We start from the raw sequence: 16,847 nt of genomic DNA on the forward strand, positions 1-16,847 counted from the left end.
TGGATCACTGCGAATGGAAAACCTTCTACATGAAATCTCGAATAAAGTTTTGGCCGGAAAAATGACAATTTGGATCCTTATTTTTAGTCAGATATTTATCTTCATTTTTTTTTAGTTCACTGTGCACATGTCCCAGCTACTCTGAAGAGGATTATTACACATCCAAAGCCTACTTCAATATTACTCTGATTTGTGGGGATGCGTTTTGTTAGAGGCCTCTCGTGTACTTGGACGATGACACTCTACCTGCGTCAGGTACATATATAATATCGAATTGTTTACCAACGTTCTTCTCTCTAATTTAATGTCGCAGTTAGCTAGGCTCGTATTATATATCTTAATTCATTAAATTAAGAGCGGATTACGTATCAAAATTCAGCAAATTCAAGAAAATATTTTTGAAGATTATATTAATTCGATCAAATAGAAAATGTTTTATTTTCTTTTAATTTTTTTTGGATCAATTAAGAAATAGAACAAACCGAATTTATGGGATGCAAGCTGGAACGAAGGACGATTGGCCTTGTTATTTGCGCCGAAAAATTCCAGGGCTGTGTGGCCTTTAACGCCTACAAGGATATATACATGGGATCCGTTGCCAAGGTTCATGCCCTGCCTCGCTTTATTTAATTTAAAGAGGTGGGAGACTGCAGATGGACGCTGCTGCCTGCCAGTGCCAGTCACGCCGCAGCAGAGCTGCTGCTCGTTAAGATGCCAGTCACTAGCTCGCTCAATCACAAGCCCTACAGAATCTTTTCAGATTTTTTGCTTCTTATCTGTGCGCACGCACGCACGCACGAACGAGAAGATTAATTGTTAATTTACTTCCTAATCTGCCTTTCAAATGGTTGTTAATTTTATACACACTGATTTCATTAATGGGAGATAAGTTAACCTGATCGCGACGTTTCACCTGACGGATATATATATCGGAGGCAACAAAAAAACATGTACGTCTACGTATTTCTAGCTAAAATTTATTAATTAGTCTCGTGCATGGGTCGACCTGTTAATATTAAACTGCCAATTTGTCTCGCCACCTAATTAATATAATTAAATACTCGTATTGCGTCGAAGAATAAAAGTAATTAGCCAGCTGGTCCCACAAGTTGGGAGGCAAAATATATACATTCATCCTCAATTCCTCATTCACTGACCAGGTTCAGCTGGTTCAGAACGGGTTCAGAATTATATTCTCTCTGCCGATGGTATTGAAATCGGTGCCGAGCTCGATATATATTGATCGTACGTTAAAATCCAAGGTTTTTAATTCGATGCAGATGGCTCTGCTTTTGTTCGTCTTCAGTTGCAGCAGTCGTAGGGAATCTCGATGCAGGACTCAATTATATGCTGGGGTAGCAAATTTTATATATTATGGATTATATATATATATGCTTTTGGTGCAGTAGATTTTTAGGGTTTGATTAAATCAAGATCGACCAGTCCTCAGGCTTGTTGATACGAACACGCATGCCGAATTCATGGATCGATGGATTGCGTCGGGAGATGGATGAAAAAGACGTCCCATTTTGATAATTAAATTTCAAGTTGCTTCGGTAACCGAGTGTCGGAGCCACGCGGTTGCAATACGAATCCTAACGAACGAAATTAATCCTTTTTGTATATTTGACGAAGATTAACATATCTTAATCATTAAATTTCAGGGACTTAATGTTTAAAATTATAGTAAAACAAAATTTAAGTACGAAAAGAACTACTACTTAATTACGGCTGATCACGGTCATGCCACATCACACCTTTTTTTATTATTATTTCTGCACGCTGTTGCTTTCGTCTGGCGGATCACGGTTCACATTAAATACAAAGAAGTTAGCAGAAAAGTACACCGACTATTGATTATTACTTGTAGGCCGGAGGAGAATTTTTCAAAGGGAGAGGATGAATTAAATTGATGTTATAACGATAGCGGAAAAATATTAAGAATGGGAGAGGAAATTAGATGTACTTACTGATTGGTAGAGTTGTTAACATAAAGAACTGGAACAGAGATCATGCATGTTGCACGTGATTTGGGAGATGGATCGTAAGAAATTGTGTGATGATGACGATGTCGATGGCAGTGGGTGGTTGCCGGTGTTATTATGCTCCTCCCTTTGTTGGTTGCAGTTTAATTAATTATTTAATTAATCTACTGCAAGGGAAGGGAGCTGGGTGAAATTTTAATAGTAGACTTTGGTGAGGTTCCTGTGACATCAATCTAAAAAGAGCAGGGCACGAGACGGATCCGCTAATTGTTCGATGTTTGATCCGATAAGATGACGGATCCAATTATGATCGGAATCCGCCGAGTTCCAATAGTATGGCGTGCGCGATTAATACCGTCGCCCTCCGGCGGGGTGGCTACCGGATCGAAATGGGAGCATTATGCCGGATCCAAATCATTCGTTTATTTCGGATCCAAATCGATGCCGGATCCTCGGCCCGTTAAGAGCGACCGACAAACGATAAACACGCACGCCCACCAAATTGCGACGGGGACCACGACGAAGAACCGTCGGATCAAAAGCCAAGGGTGATGGCTCGCATTATGGCTCAATTTGGAGGCCCTTTAATGGTGGTGGTTTGAGCCTCATCACAACCTTATCTTCTGCTTTAAGCTGGGCCTCGGTTGTAGGTGGCGGAATGACGAGAGTGCCCCTGGCTCCTACCTTCCATCTTCCGATTGGTGGCTTCGGGCATTCACTGATGGTACCTCAGGTCAACAGACGACACAACAAAGTGACCAGGGTTTAACATTAGTCCAACTGCCCAAGGAGAAAGAATCAGGTTTGCAAAAATTTGGCATTTTTACAGCAAAATGGTGGAGATTTGAATGTTCGAGGAGTGTAGAGCGGATTGGGACTGAGGTGGGGGCTCAAATGGTCATTTGATGCCAATTGGAGTGGTAGTCAATTTAGCGAAAAGGAAACAGAGAAATGTTGAGGATGTGATCAGCAAAATTGTGGAGGAGAGAGCGAGCGAGAGAGAGAGAGAGAGGAATAGCGCGAGAGAGAGAGAGAGAGGAATAGCGACCGGTTCTCTTTTCTGTCTGCTATCGTCTCTCGTTCTTTAAATTTCTCCCTTTCCTAAATTTTATATTAATTCTTGCTCGCTCTTCCCTTTCAGAGGGCGATTGTAGGCGGAGGAGAGCAGCAGGAGAAGCAAAAAGGAGACAGGGGCAGACAGAGATGGAAGCGCCAATCCTGATGAGGAAGACAACGATGTGGATGCTCATGATCTAAATTAATCAAGAAATCTTTCCCTCTTCTTCCCGGAAATAGAATTCATCCATAGTAAGCACTAAGCAGCTGCAGCCTCAAGCTTCGTGTCGGAATTAATTAAAGATGGAGGCTTTGTCTTTTCTGATTGAATATTTTCTGAGTTATATGGATTTCTTCTTGTTTTGATCGTTTTTTTTTCTTTGTCTTTGTAATTGGTTGGTGCGATGGGTGCAGCTTGCTTGGGAGGCAGCCAGCGAGAGGTAAGTTGTACAGGTTGCTCTTCACGATGGTGATGAAAGAGAGCGCAGTAATATGGGATCAGTAGCTACGCCGATCACCTTCGCCCACCGCCTCCTCACCAGCTCGCTTCCATCGCCGGAGCCTCCCATGTCCCAAGGCTTCCAGCAAAGCCTCTTCAGCTTCCCCGGCGCCACAGCCAACCGCGACCACGGCCAGCAGCAGCACATCAGGCGGAACAAGTTTCGGGTGCAGCAGGGTTTCGATGCTGCGGGACACCCCGCGCTCGTCCCCATCGATGACCAGCCTGACGACGAGACCGGCATATATGAGTCCGCCGCAGCCGTCGGTGATGCCGGCGGTAACATGCTCTCCGAGATGTTCAATTTTCCGCCGCCTGGGATGGTGGCGACGATGGACCACCTGCAGGCCAACCAGATCCCGGCGGGCGGATACCATGTTCCTTCAAGATCCGGGGCTATGGGTGCCGGGTTCTCCGCCGCCGCCGACTGGTACGGCCCAAATCGGCAACAACATGAACAGCAGCATTCGGTGGCGGCGGGTTTAAACTCCGACTCCGCCACCGCGATGCAGCTGTTCCTGATCAACCCTCAGGGGATGCAACCACTGCCCCCACAGCACCGATCGCCATCTCCAACATCGGCCGCTTCTCTGCACACACACCAACCTTTTCATCAGTCTTTCGCCGAGAATCACTTTGGCGCCACCGGCCGGGTAATCGAAGGCCAAGGCCTCTCGCTCTCGCTCTCCTCGTCCCTTCAACAGCTGGAGATGGCCAAGGGCGCTGACGACCTACGCGTGAGAGAGGGTGCTGTTTTATACTTCAACAACCAACAACAAAGCCAGCAGCCGCATCAGCCCTCTCCCTTACACCTGCAAGGCCAGCAGTTACACGTTGGCTTCGGCGGCGTCGCCGGAGGCATGGGCGTGGGCAACGTGTTAAGAAACTCTAAGTACGCGAAGGTGGCGCAAGAACTACTGGAGGAATTCTGCAGCGTGGGTACGGGACAATTGAAACGGAATAAACTCAGCAAGCACGGGAATAGCACTATATTCAACTCTAACCGTAACCCTAGCGGCGGCGGTGGTAGCGCTTCGACTTCGGCGGCGGCATCAACGTCTTCCTCCAAGGACGTGCCTTCCTTGTCTCCTGCCGACAGATTCGAGCACCAAAGGAAGAAGGCCAAGCTCATGTCCATGCTCGACGAGGCATGTATATATTCATATCACATAATTTACTTATTATTCTGTCTCAGCTTCCTCGACTTCCTTACTCTACACATCTTAATGCCGGAAACTTGGCCGGAGGCCCAGCAGCCACATATATAAGCCTTGCTTTTTGAGTCCTTTGATTCATTAGAAGTGGTTGAGGTGATTCTAGCTAATTGGGTTATTTTCAACGATATTTTGACATAAAGTGATCGTTGTACTTAAACATATTTCTGTTCACTAGGTGGGGTGGATTTCCATGAGGGGTATTTTCAACAAGAAACCATGGTCCATGGACGATTAATAATTCTTGTGGTCAATTTATTCTCACCTGGTGGGGTTATAGCTATAGGCACTTAGGGCATGTTCCCATTAGTAATCACGTACGTATTGGAGTAGTAATGCATTATGGATTTTTTTTTTCTCTCCAACAACTTTGACTGCTCAAATTATCTAGTTTCTCGATCGATCAGTTATGTTCGTTCATCAAATCTTAGGCCAGTACTGCATTTAACAACATGGGCATCGCATGCATTCATGCATAAGAAGCAGAATTGAGCATTCAGCTAGCTAGCAAAATAGAAAACAGTATTGGACTACTATTAATGCATCATAGATCATTATCCTCTAGCTCCAACAAGTTGTTTGACTGGTAAAATTATCTAGTATTTAATTAGTTTCTGATTCGAACAGTTCTTCTGTTCGTTCATCAAATCTTAGGTTAGCTAGTACTGCATTTAACAACATGTGCAGCATGCATTCGAGAAGAAGCAGCAGAATAGAAGAAGCATGGTGATTAAAAAATTAATTTTCGTCAGCCGCGTGGATCCTAAAATTATCACAATTGCTAATACGGTAGCGTTTGTCTTTCTTACACGCTTTTTGCGATTACATCATGATTGTACGCAGCAGAGGCACGCACAGGAGGAAATTAATTATTGTACTTGTTTTGTGTTGCGTGCACAGCTCACATCCTCTCGACTTTTGGCAAGGGGCAGTTGATTCCCTGTCCTTGCATCCGTGGTCCTCAATCAGACAGTAGAAAAAATAATAACGTAACTACCTTCACGAACGAACGGGAAATTACTGCAACTAGTTGATTAATGGATCCTTATTTGGCAGGTGGAGAGGCGATACAACCACTACTGCGAGCAGATGCAGATGGTTGTGAACTCGTTCGACTCGGTGATGGGGTTCGGGGCGGCGACGCCGTACACGGCGCTGGCGCAGAAGGCGATGTCGCGGCATTTCCGGTGCCTGAAGGACGCGATCGCGGGGCAGCTGAAGCAGACATACGAGGTGCTGGGGGAGAAGGAAGGTGCGGGTGGTTCGGGCATCACCAAAGGGGAGACGCCGCGGCTGAAGGTTCTGGACCAGAGCCTCCGGCAGCAGAGGGCGTTCAACCAAATGGGGATGATGGAGCAGGAGGCGTGGCGGCCGCAGCGCGGACTGCCGGAGCGCTCCGTAAACATCCTCAGAGGCTGGCTCTTCGAGCACTTCCTCCACCCGTACGTCTCTAATTCTTTTTCTCCTTAAAAGTAACCATTTCTCATTTTTGTTTTCTTCTTTTCCTGAACTCATTTTTTTAAAAAAATATATATTCGATGGACGATCGAAATTCCTATGCTCGATTTCGAAGCCATTAATGACCATTGATTTAACTTTATGATGCTCTTAATTAGCCGGAGAAATGAAATCTTCAATTTTAGGATATATAGTTCGCTAATGCGAATTCATTATGTGTTGAAGTCCACGAACTAAGTTATCAGATTATACAGATGTGAAGAAATTAAGAATCATGCATCAGATAATTTAGAGGATGCATGCACGTAATAGGTTGATGAAGCCCTTAATGTTATCGGTTTAATTAGTTTACTATGTTATTAACCCATGATCTAAGAAATGAAATTTCTATTGTATGACGTGAGTACATTTGGCTTTCCGTTGTTGCACTCGTACTTATACACACACACACACACTGTCTTATATATTTGTTCTTCTTTTGGAGCTTCAATACGAATATTATTGATTCTACGCCAATGAAGTTATGTTTCTTTGTACTCCTTATCTTGCTTTGAAGAGTTGCCCTACACACTGCAAAATTTGCACAAAATTAGGTAAATAATGACTTATATATTCTGACTTTAGATGAAGCACTTCTATCGATATTTTGAAATATATGTTCATTATCAAATATATAATCTACTATGACCATCTAATTGTCACATATTCTCCTTTTATAGTTTAGTGGTTACATATGCAGTAATTAAACATTTAATCGTCTTCTTTTTCAAAAAAAAAAAAAGTTTGATTGCTTCTAGATCTTCAAATAGTTGCTGGATGTTCAAATTGCTTACACATATCTTTCATTAGGGTTTTCCTTCCCATCAACACTAATTAGTATATTGATGCAGCAATGCTTACTTAGTCATTAGGATTTTGATTTATTTTCTTGTATATATATTGCATATGGTTTTTGATCTACGTGGGAACTCATACTGCGATTCTTGCTTCTTTCTCTATAATTGTTGTATTTCTCTTGTTTGAAAGTTGCTCGATCGGACCACTTTGAAATGCTTTTTAGGCATGAAACTTAGTCTGGAAAGCATTATTTTTCAGTCGGCGATTGTCGATGCCTTAGTTTCCTTTGTTCATGAGCTAATGGAGAGCTCATGACTTCTTGAACTGATATCTAGCAATGTCGTTGGATTCCTCAACAATAGCTACTGCATAATCATATTCTTTTAAGAGCATGCTAATCAAGATCTTCTATATATACTAATCTTCATTGCCAATTTATCTCCCCTATTCCTTTGTTTGATTTACTATTTGCATAATGTTGCAAAATAGACCATTTGTTCTCCTATTAATCTTTAGATTCATTAGTTCTCTTGTGAGTAGTTGAAGTTTGATTTTCATTGAATTGGGTGGATCTCATTCTATCCAAAAATTAGTAACTCGCAATGCCAAGCTCATTAACCCATCACAAATTTACCTATACAGTATGTGTGATTATGATTTTTAACGATGCCCGTGTGGGTTTGTTTAATATTAAACTATACAATTTTGGCAGAAGGATATCGTAATTAAGGGCATTAATTACAGTGAGCATCAATGTCATGTCCATCTATCATCTTTTTGCTTCTTCTCTCAGTTCACTCGTAGTAAACCCTCTACCATTAACAAAGTAGTATCAGAATATTTTTCATAAGTTTGGATCTATGGTAAGGCAGAGGAGGTCGACAGCTAGCCAGCATTTATTCATAGTTAAACACAAACATTGCCAACAACATCATTTCGTATATTAAAGGAACTTTGTATCTATTCATTGAAAATGCAACAGTAAAAGGATTTCCCTTGACATTTTGAGGAACAAGGTCAGGCATGCAGACCCTAGCGTCCTATATGCCGGATTTATTGCTTTCAATGATTTAGACCTTGTTGTCGACGGGCACAGTAGTCCTTACACCACAATCAAGCTACCTGCATGCTAAAGCTTGGTGGATTTATGACTTCATGTATATATTTGTGTTCTGCAACATTAAGATTTGCTGTCATTTAATTTCGTCGGCTTGGTTTTGTTCTCAGATATCCGAGCGATGCAGATAAGCATTTGCTGGCGAGGCAAACTGGTTTGTCCCGGAACCAGGTCTGTCCTCGATCTTCTCCCTTAATCTTGCAAATTTTAATCAATCAAGTGAAGAAATTATTGCTAGCTAGTGGTTGATTATATTGCTTTTAGGTGGCCAACTGGTTCATCAACGCAAGAGTGCGGCTGTGGAAACCAATGGTGGAGGAGATGTACCTACAAGAATCCAAAGAGGAGGAGGAAGAGGAGGAGAAAGAGCCGAAGGAGCACGAGACCGAAGCGACCCGACAAAAACAACCGCACTCATCGGCACAGCCAACGCAACTGAGACCCGAACCGGTTATTCATGCGCCACCGGCAGCAGAAACCGACGCCTCCCAGAGCGCACCTTCCATGGCACGGCACCACCACCACTTCCCGCCCACCTCCGACATCAACCACCACCCTTCGAGCCTCGCGGGGGGCGACGCCCTCCTCCCCGGCACCGACGCGTTTGCTGCACAAGGCCATAACCTTGCCGACATGTACCAGCTAGCCGGAGGAGCCGCGGCGGCCGCAAGGTTCGGCGCCGGAGACGTGTCGCTCACACTCGGGCTGCGGCACGCCGGCGGCGGAGGGAGCTCGTCGGAGAAGGGCAGGTTCTCTGTTAGGGACTTTACCCACTGTTAATTAATTCGAAGTTATAATTAAAATGAAGCAGGATGTTAATAAACTAATCAATCAACCATTAAATCTCCATATGTATTGATGTTTCTTTGGTAGCTGCGACAAGTTAATTACGATAGATATATATAGGAAGACCATAGAAATTAGTGTATGAAACAGAATCCTTGTGCAGGTTTTCTTCATTAATTTTGTTGTCCATCTGTGTATCTGAGAATATTTAACACAAAATGGTATTGGGAAGACAGTACACTCTACAGGTAATTGTATTGTTAAATTTTATTTATTGTCCTTTCTATTTGAAAGGGAAGACTGGAGTTTTATTTCTTGCTGAATCTGAAGTGAATGAAAACAAACAGAGCTTCCCAAAATACTCTTACTTCACTCAAAAATACTTGGAAATTTAACATTAGTTTAATTCTAATTAATACGTTTAATTGGTCAATCATGTTGGGTTACTACGTAGCATTTTATTAATTTAATTTAATTATTAGAAAAAAATGAATTTATAAGTCGCCTTTGTTTTCTTTAATTAATCCTCAAAATGGTTTAGGTCAGAGCAATCCTTGATGGTTCAGGTTTATCCATAGTTGGTGGCGGTGCGGTAGATCTTTCTGTTCTATAAATTCCTCATTAGGAAAAAAAAAACGCTGGAGGCATGCAAAATTTATAATGTTGGCCAGGATCATCTTCTTCGTAGCAGTCGCGGCGGCCATACTAGTCGTGATCCTGCTGCCTCTGCTCTCGCGCCTTCCTGAGAAAGCAGAGGAAAGCCAATTGGGGCCGTGGTTGGCCCTCTCGCTGTTCGTTCATATTCCCGCCGGCGGCGCAGCTTTGGGAAATCCACGGGGGGATAACGGCAAGCCTAGATGGGGGACACGCGTTCGTGTTCCGTCACAAGCTCAAGGAGGGACCGTCGAACACGTCCCGCGTCGTCGGCGAGGCGCAGGGCGTCGTAGTCCCGGTGCGGCAGAGGCAGCACGCCGAGCTAGAGCTATCGGCCTTCAACATCGTGCACCTTGCGTTGGACGCGCCGGCGTACAGGGGGAGCCTCGCAGTGGAGGCGAGGAGGGGCAGGAGGAGGGAGGAGCTGGTGGTGGTCGGAGGAACCGGGGCGTTTGCCTTCGCGAGAGGCTACGCGGATTTTACGGCGGTGAGTTCTACCGAGGCCGTTTACCGTTTGGATGTGCAGCTGAGATTGCCGAGAAAGCCACCCACCATTCCTGGTCCGGGATGATCTCGACTGACCTCGCCATTATTTTGCTGCTTCGTCAGTTTTGTAGGCAATTCGTCATCTGGATTAATTCATCACAGCACATATGGAAAATTATATGCTTAACTTCATGTCCTTCAAACAGAGTTCGAACTTGCATATCAAATTCTTTAGGAGCTTAATTAGGCTTAAAGAACTTGAGCTTGAGGCCACTGTTTACCATGCTCCAAACACCGGCCATAGAGAAGCATAAGCTGAAAGCTATACCCAAGAGGCCGAGGCTCCAATTAAGATACCAGCTGAAGCTAAATCTCTGAGGCTTCTTTATCTGGATCCACATGAAACAGGGGTAAGCGAAGGTGACCGGGAGAGTGAGGCCACCCAAGAGGCCAGCAAGACTAGACAGGAAAGGAAGCGCTACTCCAATGAAGAACGAGATGAAGCCATAAAATACTCGGAAGCCAGATCGAACCCAAATTGAGCAGGGTCGATTTGTTCGGCTTGTATAACCTGCTTCAAAGCTGTCAAAAACAGGCATGGAGTATATCTGAAAACTGCTGAGGCAGTTAAACACAACCAAGAGGAATGTTGTTGCTAGAAGTCCTCTTGGGATATCATGGCTGTGGAAAATGTAAAGGGCATTTAGTATTCCTCCTTGAGGCATCTGGAAAGCATATTAAGTTGTAAGATGCCAATCATAATTCAGAAAATCTTTTAACAAGATGCAATATTCATGATCGACTGGCATACTTACTAGGTTACCATAAGCCCAGAAGCCTCCAATGGCAATAGGGAATAAACACATTGCTATTAGAAGATAGGCGACCTTGGCTCCCCTCCACATTGGAACATGCGCAGGATGTTTGAAAGTTGATGGCATTGTTGCCTGGAAACCAAAATATAGCAATTTCTATAAGGCAGTAAAGAGGGTAAAGAATCTGAACTTTCAATTCCACCGCACTTCTACAGAAATGCTAGAAGCTGTTTGATCGAAACATCAAGAGCTCCATCTGATCAAATGATTACTCGAGATCAGGAACTAAAAATACCTGGATTTCTAAAGCAAGATTGTGTCCCCTGAATGCAAATGCTATTATTCCAAAAGCATTCAAGATCAAAAAAGCAGCTGAACCAAAGGAAGCTGAGGGCAGTGGTTGATAGGAGATGGAAGTGGGTCTTTCTTGGCTAACAGACAGTACCCAAGCCATCGTAGTGTATGTGATTGCTGTTACAGCTCCAACAAGCGAGAGACCAGCAATGGAGTTGAGGTTTGGGAGCTGAGATAGCACAATACACAAGATTGTGAATACAAGATACCACTCAACAGTTGAAAGTGGATTTGATGAGCAAAGAGTCCCGCAGACTATCTGAAAAAAGAGTTTCATGGTTTCGCCTCCAATTAAAATCAGAGCTGTGGCAGTTCCTGCTGATAAGTAAACTGTTGGAAATAACGCAAGCCAAACACCTAATTTTTCTCCTGAATACAACACCATTTACTGGTTAGCAGTGTAGGGAGCAGGGACAACCAATTTTGGTACATTAATTCATGCATCATTAGCATCCTGTACAGCTAGCAGACATTTATAATGATCAAAGCTAAAAAGGAACAAGAGGCTTACATTACAGACATGCAAATTGTTCATGGGTCTATTTTTAGCTTATTCAACTTTAACAAATCAACCTCTAGTTTAATTGCAATTTAAGAATTTTTTTAGTGCAGGAAATGCTGTCATATCTTCCTCAATTTGTTTTGAATATTTCATAGAAAAATGATAATATGAAAACAGTTTAAGGCGATAGGAGGATACCAACTAGCCTAGTAGTTAGGGTCTTTAAAATTGTTGCTAAGGTTTTGGGTTCAAGACCTGCCTTCATCCCAATGTGAGCGTTTGAGGGATTCTCATAGCACAAAATGGGGAAAACAATTAATTGCATATATTTGTGAACATCCCTATATGCAAAATAAGTTAATTAGTTCAACTGGAATTGCTAAAATAACAATGAAGGTAAATTTTCACTATTGTCCTTGAAGGAAGTAAATGCATGTATGTTTTAATAGCTATTAAAGCAAGAAAAAATAGGCTAAAAGTTGAAAATGGCATGTTCAAAAGCAACCAACAAGCTGAATCAATTAGAGTTGAAGATGTGGGATAGAAAAAAACAGCAGTAGTTAACATATGTAAAAGAGATTAAAGTTACCAGATTGTCTACTGGTTGCAGTTCAAATTAAATAAATGAAAGAGAAGCAGCCTCACCAAAAGCAGCTTGTGCAAGTTCCACATATCTGTTATATCTTCTGCCAGGCACCGCTTCATGTAGCTTAATGAGAATCCAAAGAGTGTAAAGTTGCCAAAAGTAAGCTATAGTAAGAGCTATTATGCCCCAACTCCTGCAGCACACGAAATAGACTTTTAGACAGTGAATCAATCATGTGATATCTTAATATCTTCAAGCTTGAAATATAGACAACAGATCGAGGTTACAGGTTCAAAAAGATTATGGTCTCTAATATCCAATTGTTTATGACTTGATTAAGTGACCACCTATTCCATGAATGTAACTTGGGTGAACAAAGCAAATTACAATTTGGTATCATAGAGACCATGAATGGCGGAAGCAAAAGAAATAAAAATAAATTTCTTGGACGTAAAGTAAACATTTATATAATTCTTGATCTTATTCCGCGGTTCCGTCGACACCACACATCAAACACTTTTCCAGCTGCCTCCTTTTTCCTAAAACTTTTCCTTTTTTTTTCTGCAATATGAGGAATGCAAACTATAAGCAACGCATAGTAAGTACATTATCTAACTCACAAAAATCATAGAAAACTTCGTAATAACTGATGCTATTATATGAAAGAAATGCTGAAAATGACATGGGAAAAATTTATATTATATATAAGTGAAAATAAATAAACATCCTTCTTTGGGCCCAGCGAGGTATCACTTAAATTTCTTGTGGGCCTTGTGCCCAGAATTCTTTGTGGGCCTTGTGCCCAGAATTCCTTTTCTTATGGGCCTTGTGCCCAGAATTCTTTGTGAGCCTTGTGCCCAGAATTCCTTTTCTTATGGGCCTTGTGCCCGTGGGCCTTGCGCCCGATACCCGCCTGTCTAAAGTAAAATACTTTTCTTATACTTCTTATATCATGCAATTTGGAAAGAAACAATTTACACATGCTTTAACATAAAATGATGTCATGGAAATAATACTTTATGCATGCTCTACATACTATGGACAGAATAAAGAAAACAACGGAGCAACTCATACTGCAGGTGAGAGATGTACTTACTTCCTGCGCTAATTTTCTTACAATTCTTTCGTTAGAAAAGGAGATCTTTTAGGCAATCTTCATATGTCTACGCGTTCTTCTCGCGGAGAGGAGAGTCCTTGTAGAAGAAGTTTTTCGTAAGCCTTCCTTGTGCTCCTAGGGGACGGAATCCTCGTTCTTCGGGTTTGGGGCGCCGAGAGGGAGGAGAAAAGAGGGCGACGACGTTCTGGGCGAGAGGTGAGGGAAGGGTTTTCGAAGATAATCAAAACCCTCTCTTAAGCCTCCTATTTATATTAAGTGATGCCTAGACCTAATTCGCCGATAAATAAAAATTCGGTTCTTTTTTATTTGGAACAGACTGCTGGGCCGTTTGGTTATTGGAGATATTTTAGAAGTTGCAAATTCTTAAAGGTTGCGGGTTCAAATCCTGCCTCAGACATTTTCCTTCCTATTTATTTTAAACTAATTCGCCTATAATTAAATTTCGGTTCCTTCTTTTTCGGAACGGATCTGTTGGGTTTTTGGTTATTGGAAATATCTAAAAATTGCAGATTCCTATAGGTTGTGGGTTCAAATCTCGCCTTGAATATTTTTTTCTTCCTATTTAATTTTGCTACTTCCGCTAATCTAAAAATTCCAGAAAAATATTCTAAAATTCCAGAAAAATCATAGAATATTTTTAAAACTATTTTTGAAATTTTTCGGGCATTACAATGAATCTGAAACTTCTCAGATTGTTATTGTATATTTTTGGCTATTTCCTTGACAACTGATTGGTTATGCATTGCTCTCATGGTTCACAGTCCACGTTTGCTGACTTGGTGTTTGGATCAGTCTTGCTTGTGGGATCACAAATATCTAATTGGACCTATTTAAGTTGATGCCATTCTAAGGTTTAAATGAATAATCACTTATCTAGAAGATTAGAAAAGAGACAACATTCTATAGATATGATTTTGTAAATAAAGATTATGAACTAACAAAATCAGTGTATTAGTAGTTGCAATCCAAATATTGGTAGTTGTCATACTATCACAAAAAGGGGAAAAAACTCTAGAAAGCCATCGAGCTTAAGCTTAATCAGTAAAATTTAAAAGCTATAGAGGGCTGTCAAGGGATAAAAGATTGTCAAGGGATAAAATTTAAATTTCATATAGGGTGCAATTGAAAGCACTACAATGCATCTATTAAAACTTTATGAGGCGTGTAGAGCATCTAGTTATCATCATCTATACGGATGGAAAACTGAAACCGAAGCAATGGCTAACAAAGGGGCTGATCTGAATCCAATGCTACAGCCATTGTTCCTTGTCGCTGACTGGAGTTCTTGCAATGCAATGGAAGGTCTTCTGCAGGAGTTGGGTGACAACTGGTGTTATATCATTGAAAAAAAAATTAAATTAAAAAGAGCATGGTTATAAATTCTAAAAGTTGTTGAACTTTTTCACATAAGTGTGATTAAAAGATAACATCCGAAGTTTTCTTCTCTTTGAATTTCTCTCCCCCATGAACTATTTTTCTTCCTCTTTATAAATCCAACCCAACCCCTAAATCTTGATCAACCCCATCTATTCTCACCCTCAAACCTTTTGATAAACCGCTACACACAACTACCACTGTCGTCACCACCGCTACACACAACTACCACTATCGTCGCCACAGCAATTGCTGCCGACGCCACCGTCACCGTCGCTCACAACTGTTGCTAGCATCGTTGTCGTCGTGCTGTTGACGCTCCACAATGAAGACTCTTCGATTTAGGTGGAGTTTTTTTGCTTGCCTGCCTAAACTATCTTGTGCATGATTAAACATACACCATAGATAAAATGATTTCGATTTTGCTTGATTGTGAATTGGGAACAAGAGTAAAGTTATCCCATATGCTTAATTACTGCTATAAATTAATTTTAGTAGAGATAGATTTAATTGATAATTAAATTTGATCTAAATAGGGATAGATAGACCTGAGTATTCGATTAAAAATCGAACCGAACCGAATCAACTAAAACCGAACAAACTAAATTTTTTCGAACTAACTGAACCGACTGAATTTTCAAATAAAAACCGAACAAACTGTACCAATAATATCAATTAATTCAGTTGAAAACCGAATTAATTGAATTAACCAAAATTTTCAGGTATTATGAGAGATTTACTGATTAATTAGGAATTTACAAGTTCACTTACTTAAGAATTTATCGATTATTTTTTTAATTTTGGTTTATTCGGTTTAATCGAATAAGGGATTTTAAAATCGAAACCGAACTAAATTAACCAATATAATAACTAACGAACCAGATTATTGGATCTACACATGTAACCCACATCCAATAACTTAAACCGCCCTTGATATAATATATATTAGATCACTTAATAGGATTTAATTTTTTAATGACAATTGTTGTGTGTTGTTAATTCTCTTATTAATTAATCCACCAAATGGAGACTTAATCCTTTAGCAATCCAAATAGTTTGGCTTAATAGATTTAGGGCCACACAAATTATACATTTGCTGTCGTATATGCTTCTAGTAATCACTTGGAACATGACTCTGTCTCCTACAGTTCTTTGCTAAAACACTAAGTCGATGCTTGACTGGACTGTTAACTACAGAAACTTAGATTGTGTAAGCCAATACGCGAGTTTGATATTGGGCACTGTACGAGCCAAATTCAAGTTGACACCGAAATGTCTTTAGAACACCGAAAAACAATTTATATCCTTTTCCTCGTGACCTGCAATCTTGCAATAACACGCAAGATGCGGTCCCATCACACGAATACTTCAAAATCACATTAAAATAGTTGCATTTACTATTCCTCATTTACCAATTAACATGTCCATGGAAATGGTGGCGAATCCTAACATCAGAGGAAGATGACAGAAAGTTGTGCCGTGTGTTCTCCTAAGCATCAAGGAATACTGCAATCGGGAAGTAACCAATAGACTTTCTCGTAAGGAGGAATTAATAAGAGATGAGAGAAGACGGACCATCCGAGTAAGGCGAAGGCAACGGGGAGGAGGAGGGCCTGGAATCCGATGCCGGCGTTGAGGTTGTGGAAGGCGGCGTAGTGGGCGTTCCCGTTGCGGGACTCGGTGATGGGGAGCGCGCCGTTTCCTGGGGGTTTAGCTTTGTCAGGTGGCCCACCTCCTCCAGGTAGCCCCGCAGGTTCACCAGCACGCGCTTCATCGGCGTCCCGACCGCCGACGATATCGACGGGCTAAGGAACTGCGGCGATATCATCGCCGGTGTAGGCGTCCATGACTTGGCTGAGTAGACCCAGCAGCCATGTTGCCGCCCGCCCCATGCCACAGCGGCGACCGCTGGCCAGACGGAGTCACCGTCTCCGGCGTCGACACCCCACGCGGTGTCACCAGGATCGAGACCAGCTCCGACTCCGTCGCCATTCCCCCTTCCTCCAT

The 16,847-nt window shown here is 41.9% G+C and overlaps 3 protein-coding genes across 4 annotated transcripts in view; 2 read left to right on the top strand and 1 right to left on the bottom strand.

Moving 5' to 3' along the window:
- Positions 1 to 3,106: 3,106 nt before the first annotated feature.
- Positions 3,107 to 9,197, top strand: LOC141826794 (BEL1-like homeodomain protein 2). 2 transcript variants are annotated; one of them, XM_074714094.1, is made up of 5 exons: positions 3,107 to 3,293; positions 3,456 to 4,688; positions 5,811 to 6,196; positions 8,277 to 8,337; positions 8,431 to 9,197. In XM_074714094.1, the coding sequence occupies exons 2-5, from the start codon at positions 3,534 to 3,536 to the stop codon at positions 8,944 to 8,946; spliced, it is 2,118 nt and encodes a 705-aa protein (XP_074570195.1). In that variant the 5' UTR covers positions 3,107 to 3,293; positions 3,456 to 3,533; the 3' UTR covers positions 8,947 to 9,197. The 2 variants fall into 2 exon arrangements, with proteins under 2 accessions (XP_074570195.1, XP_074570196.1); XM_074714095.1 differs by lacking the exon at positions 3,107 to 3,293 and having other exon boundaries at positions 3,300 to 4,688.
- A 415-nt stretch (positions 9,198 to 9,612) lies between these two features.
- Positions 9,613 to 10,177, top strand: LOC141827134 (pterocarpan synthase 1). Its single transcript, XM_074714392.1, is given in 2 exon segments — positions 9,613 to 9,774; positions 9,776 to 10,177. Coding segments are annotated over 2 exon segments (564 nt in total).
- Positions 10,178 to 10,279: 102 nt separating this feature from the next.
- LOC141828104 (lysine histidine transporter-like 8) overlaps positions 10,280 to 16,847 on the bottom strand; it is a 12,592-nt gene continuing 6,024 nt past the window's right edge. Inside the window, exons 2-5 of the mRNA XM_074715472.1 lie at positions 12,409 to 12,542; positions 11,203 to 11,630; positions 10,908 to 11,039; positions 10,280 to 10,817 (exon numbers count right to left, since the gene is read on the bottom strand). Of these exons, the coding sequence (XP_074571573.1) occupies positions 10,332 to 10,817; positions 10,908 to 11,039; positions 11,203 to 11,630; positions 12,409 to 12,542 (1,180 nt within the window). The 3' untranslated portion in view covers positions 10,280 to 10,331. The remainder of the gene's footprint in view (positions 10,818 to 10,907; positions 11,040 to 11,202; positions 11,631 to 12,408; positions 12,543 to 16,847) is intronic.

The sequence above is a fragment of the Curcuma longa genome, chromosome 4 (genome assembly GCF_044706935.1).
Source record: "Curcuma longa cultivar G26 ecotype Majalengka, Jawa Barat chromosome 4, ITB_CL_G26_1.1, whole genome shotgun sequence".
Classification (NCBI taxonomy): Eukaryota; Viridiplantae; Streptophyta; class Magnoliopsida; order Zingiberales; family Zingiberaceae; genus Curcuma; species Curcuma longa.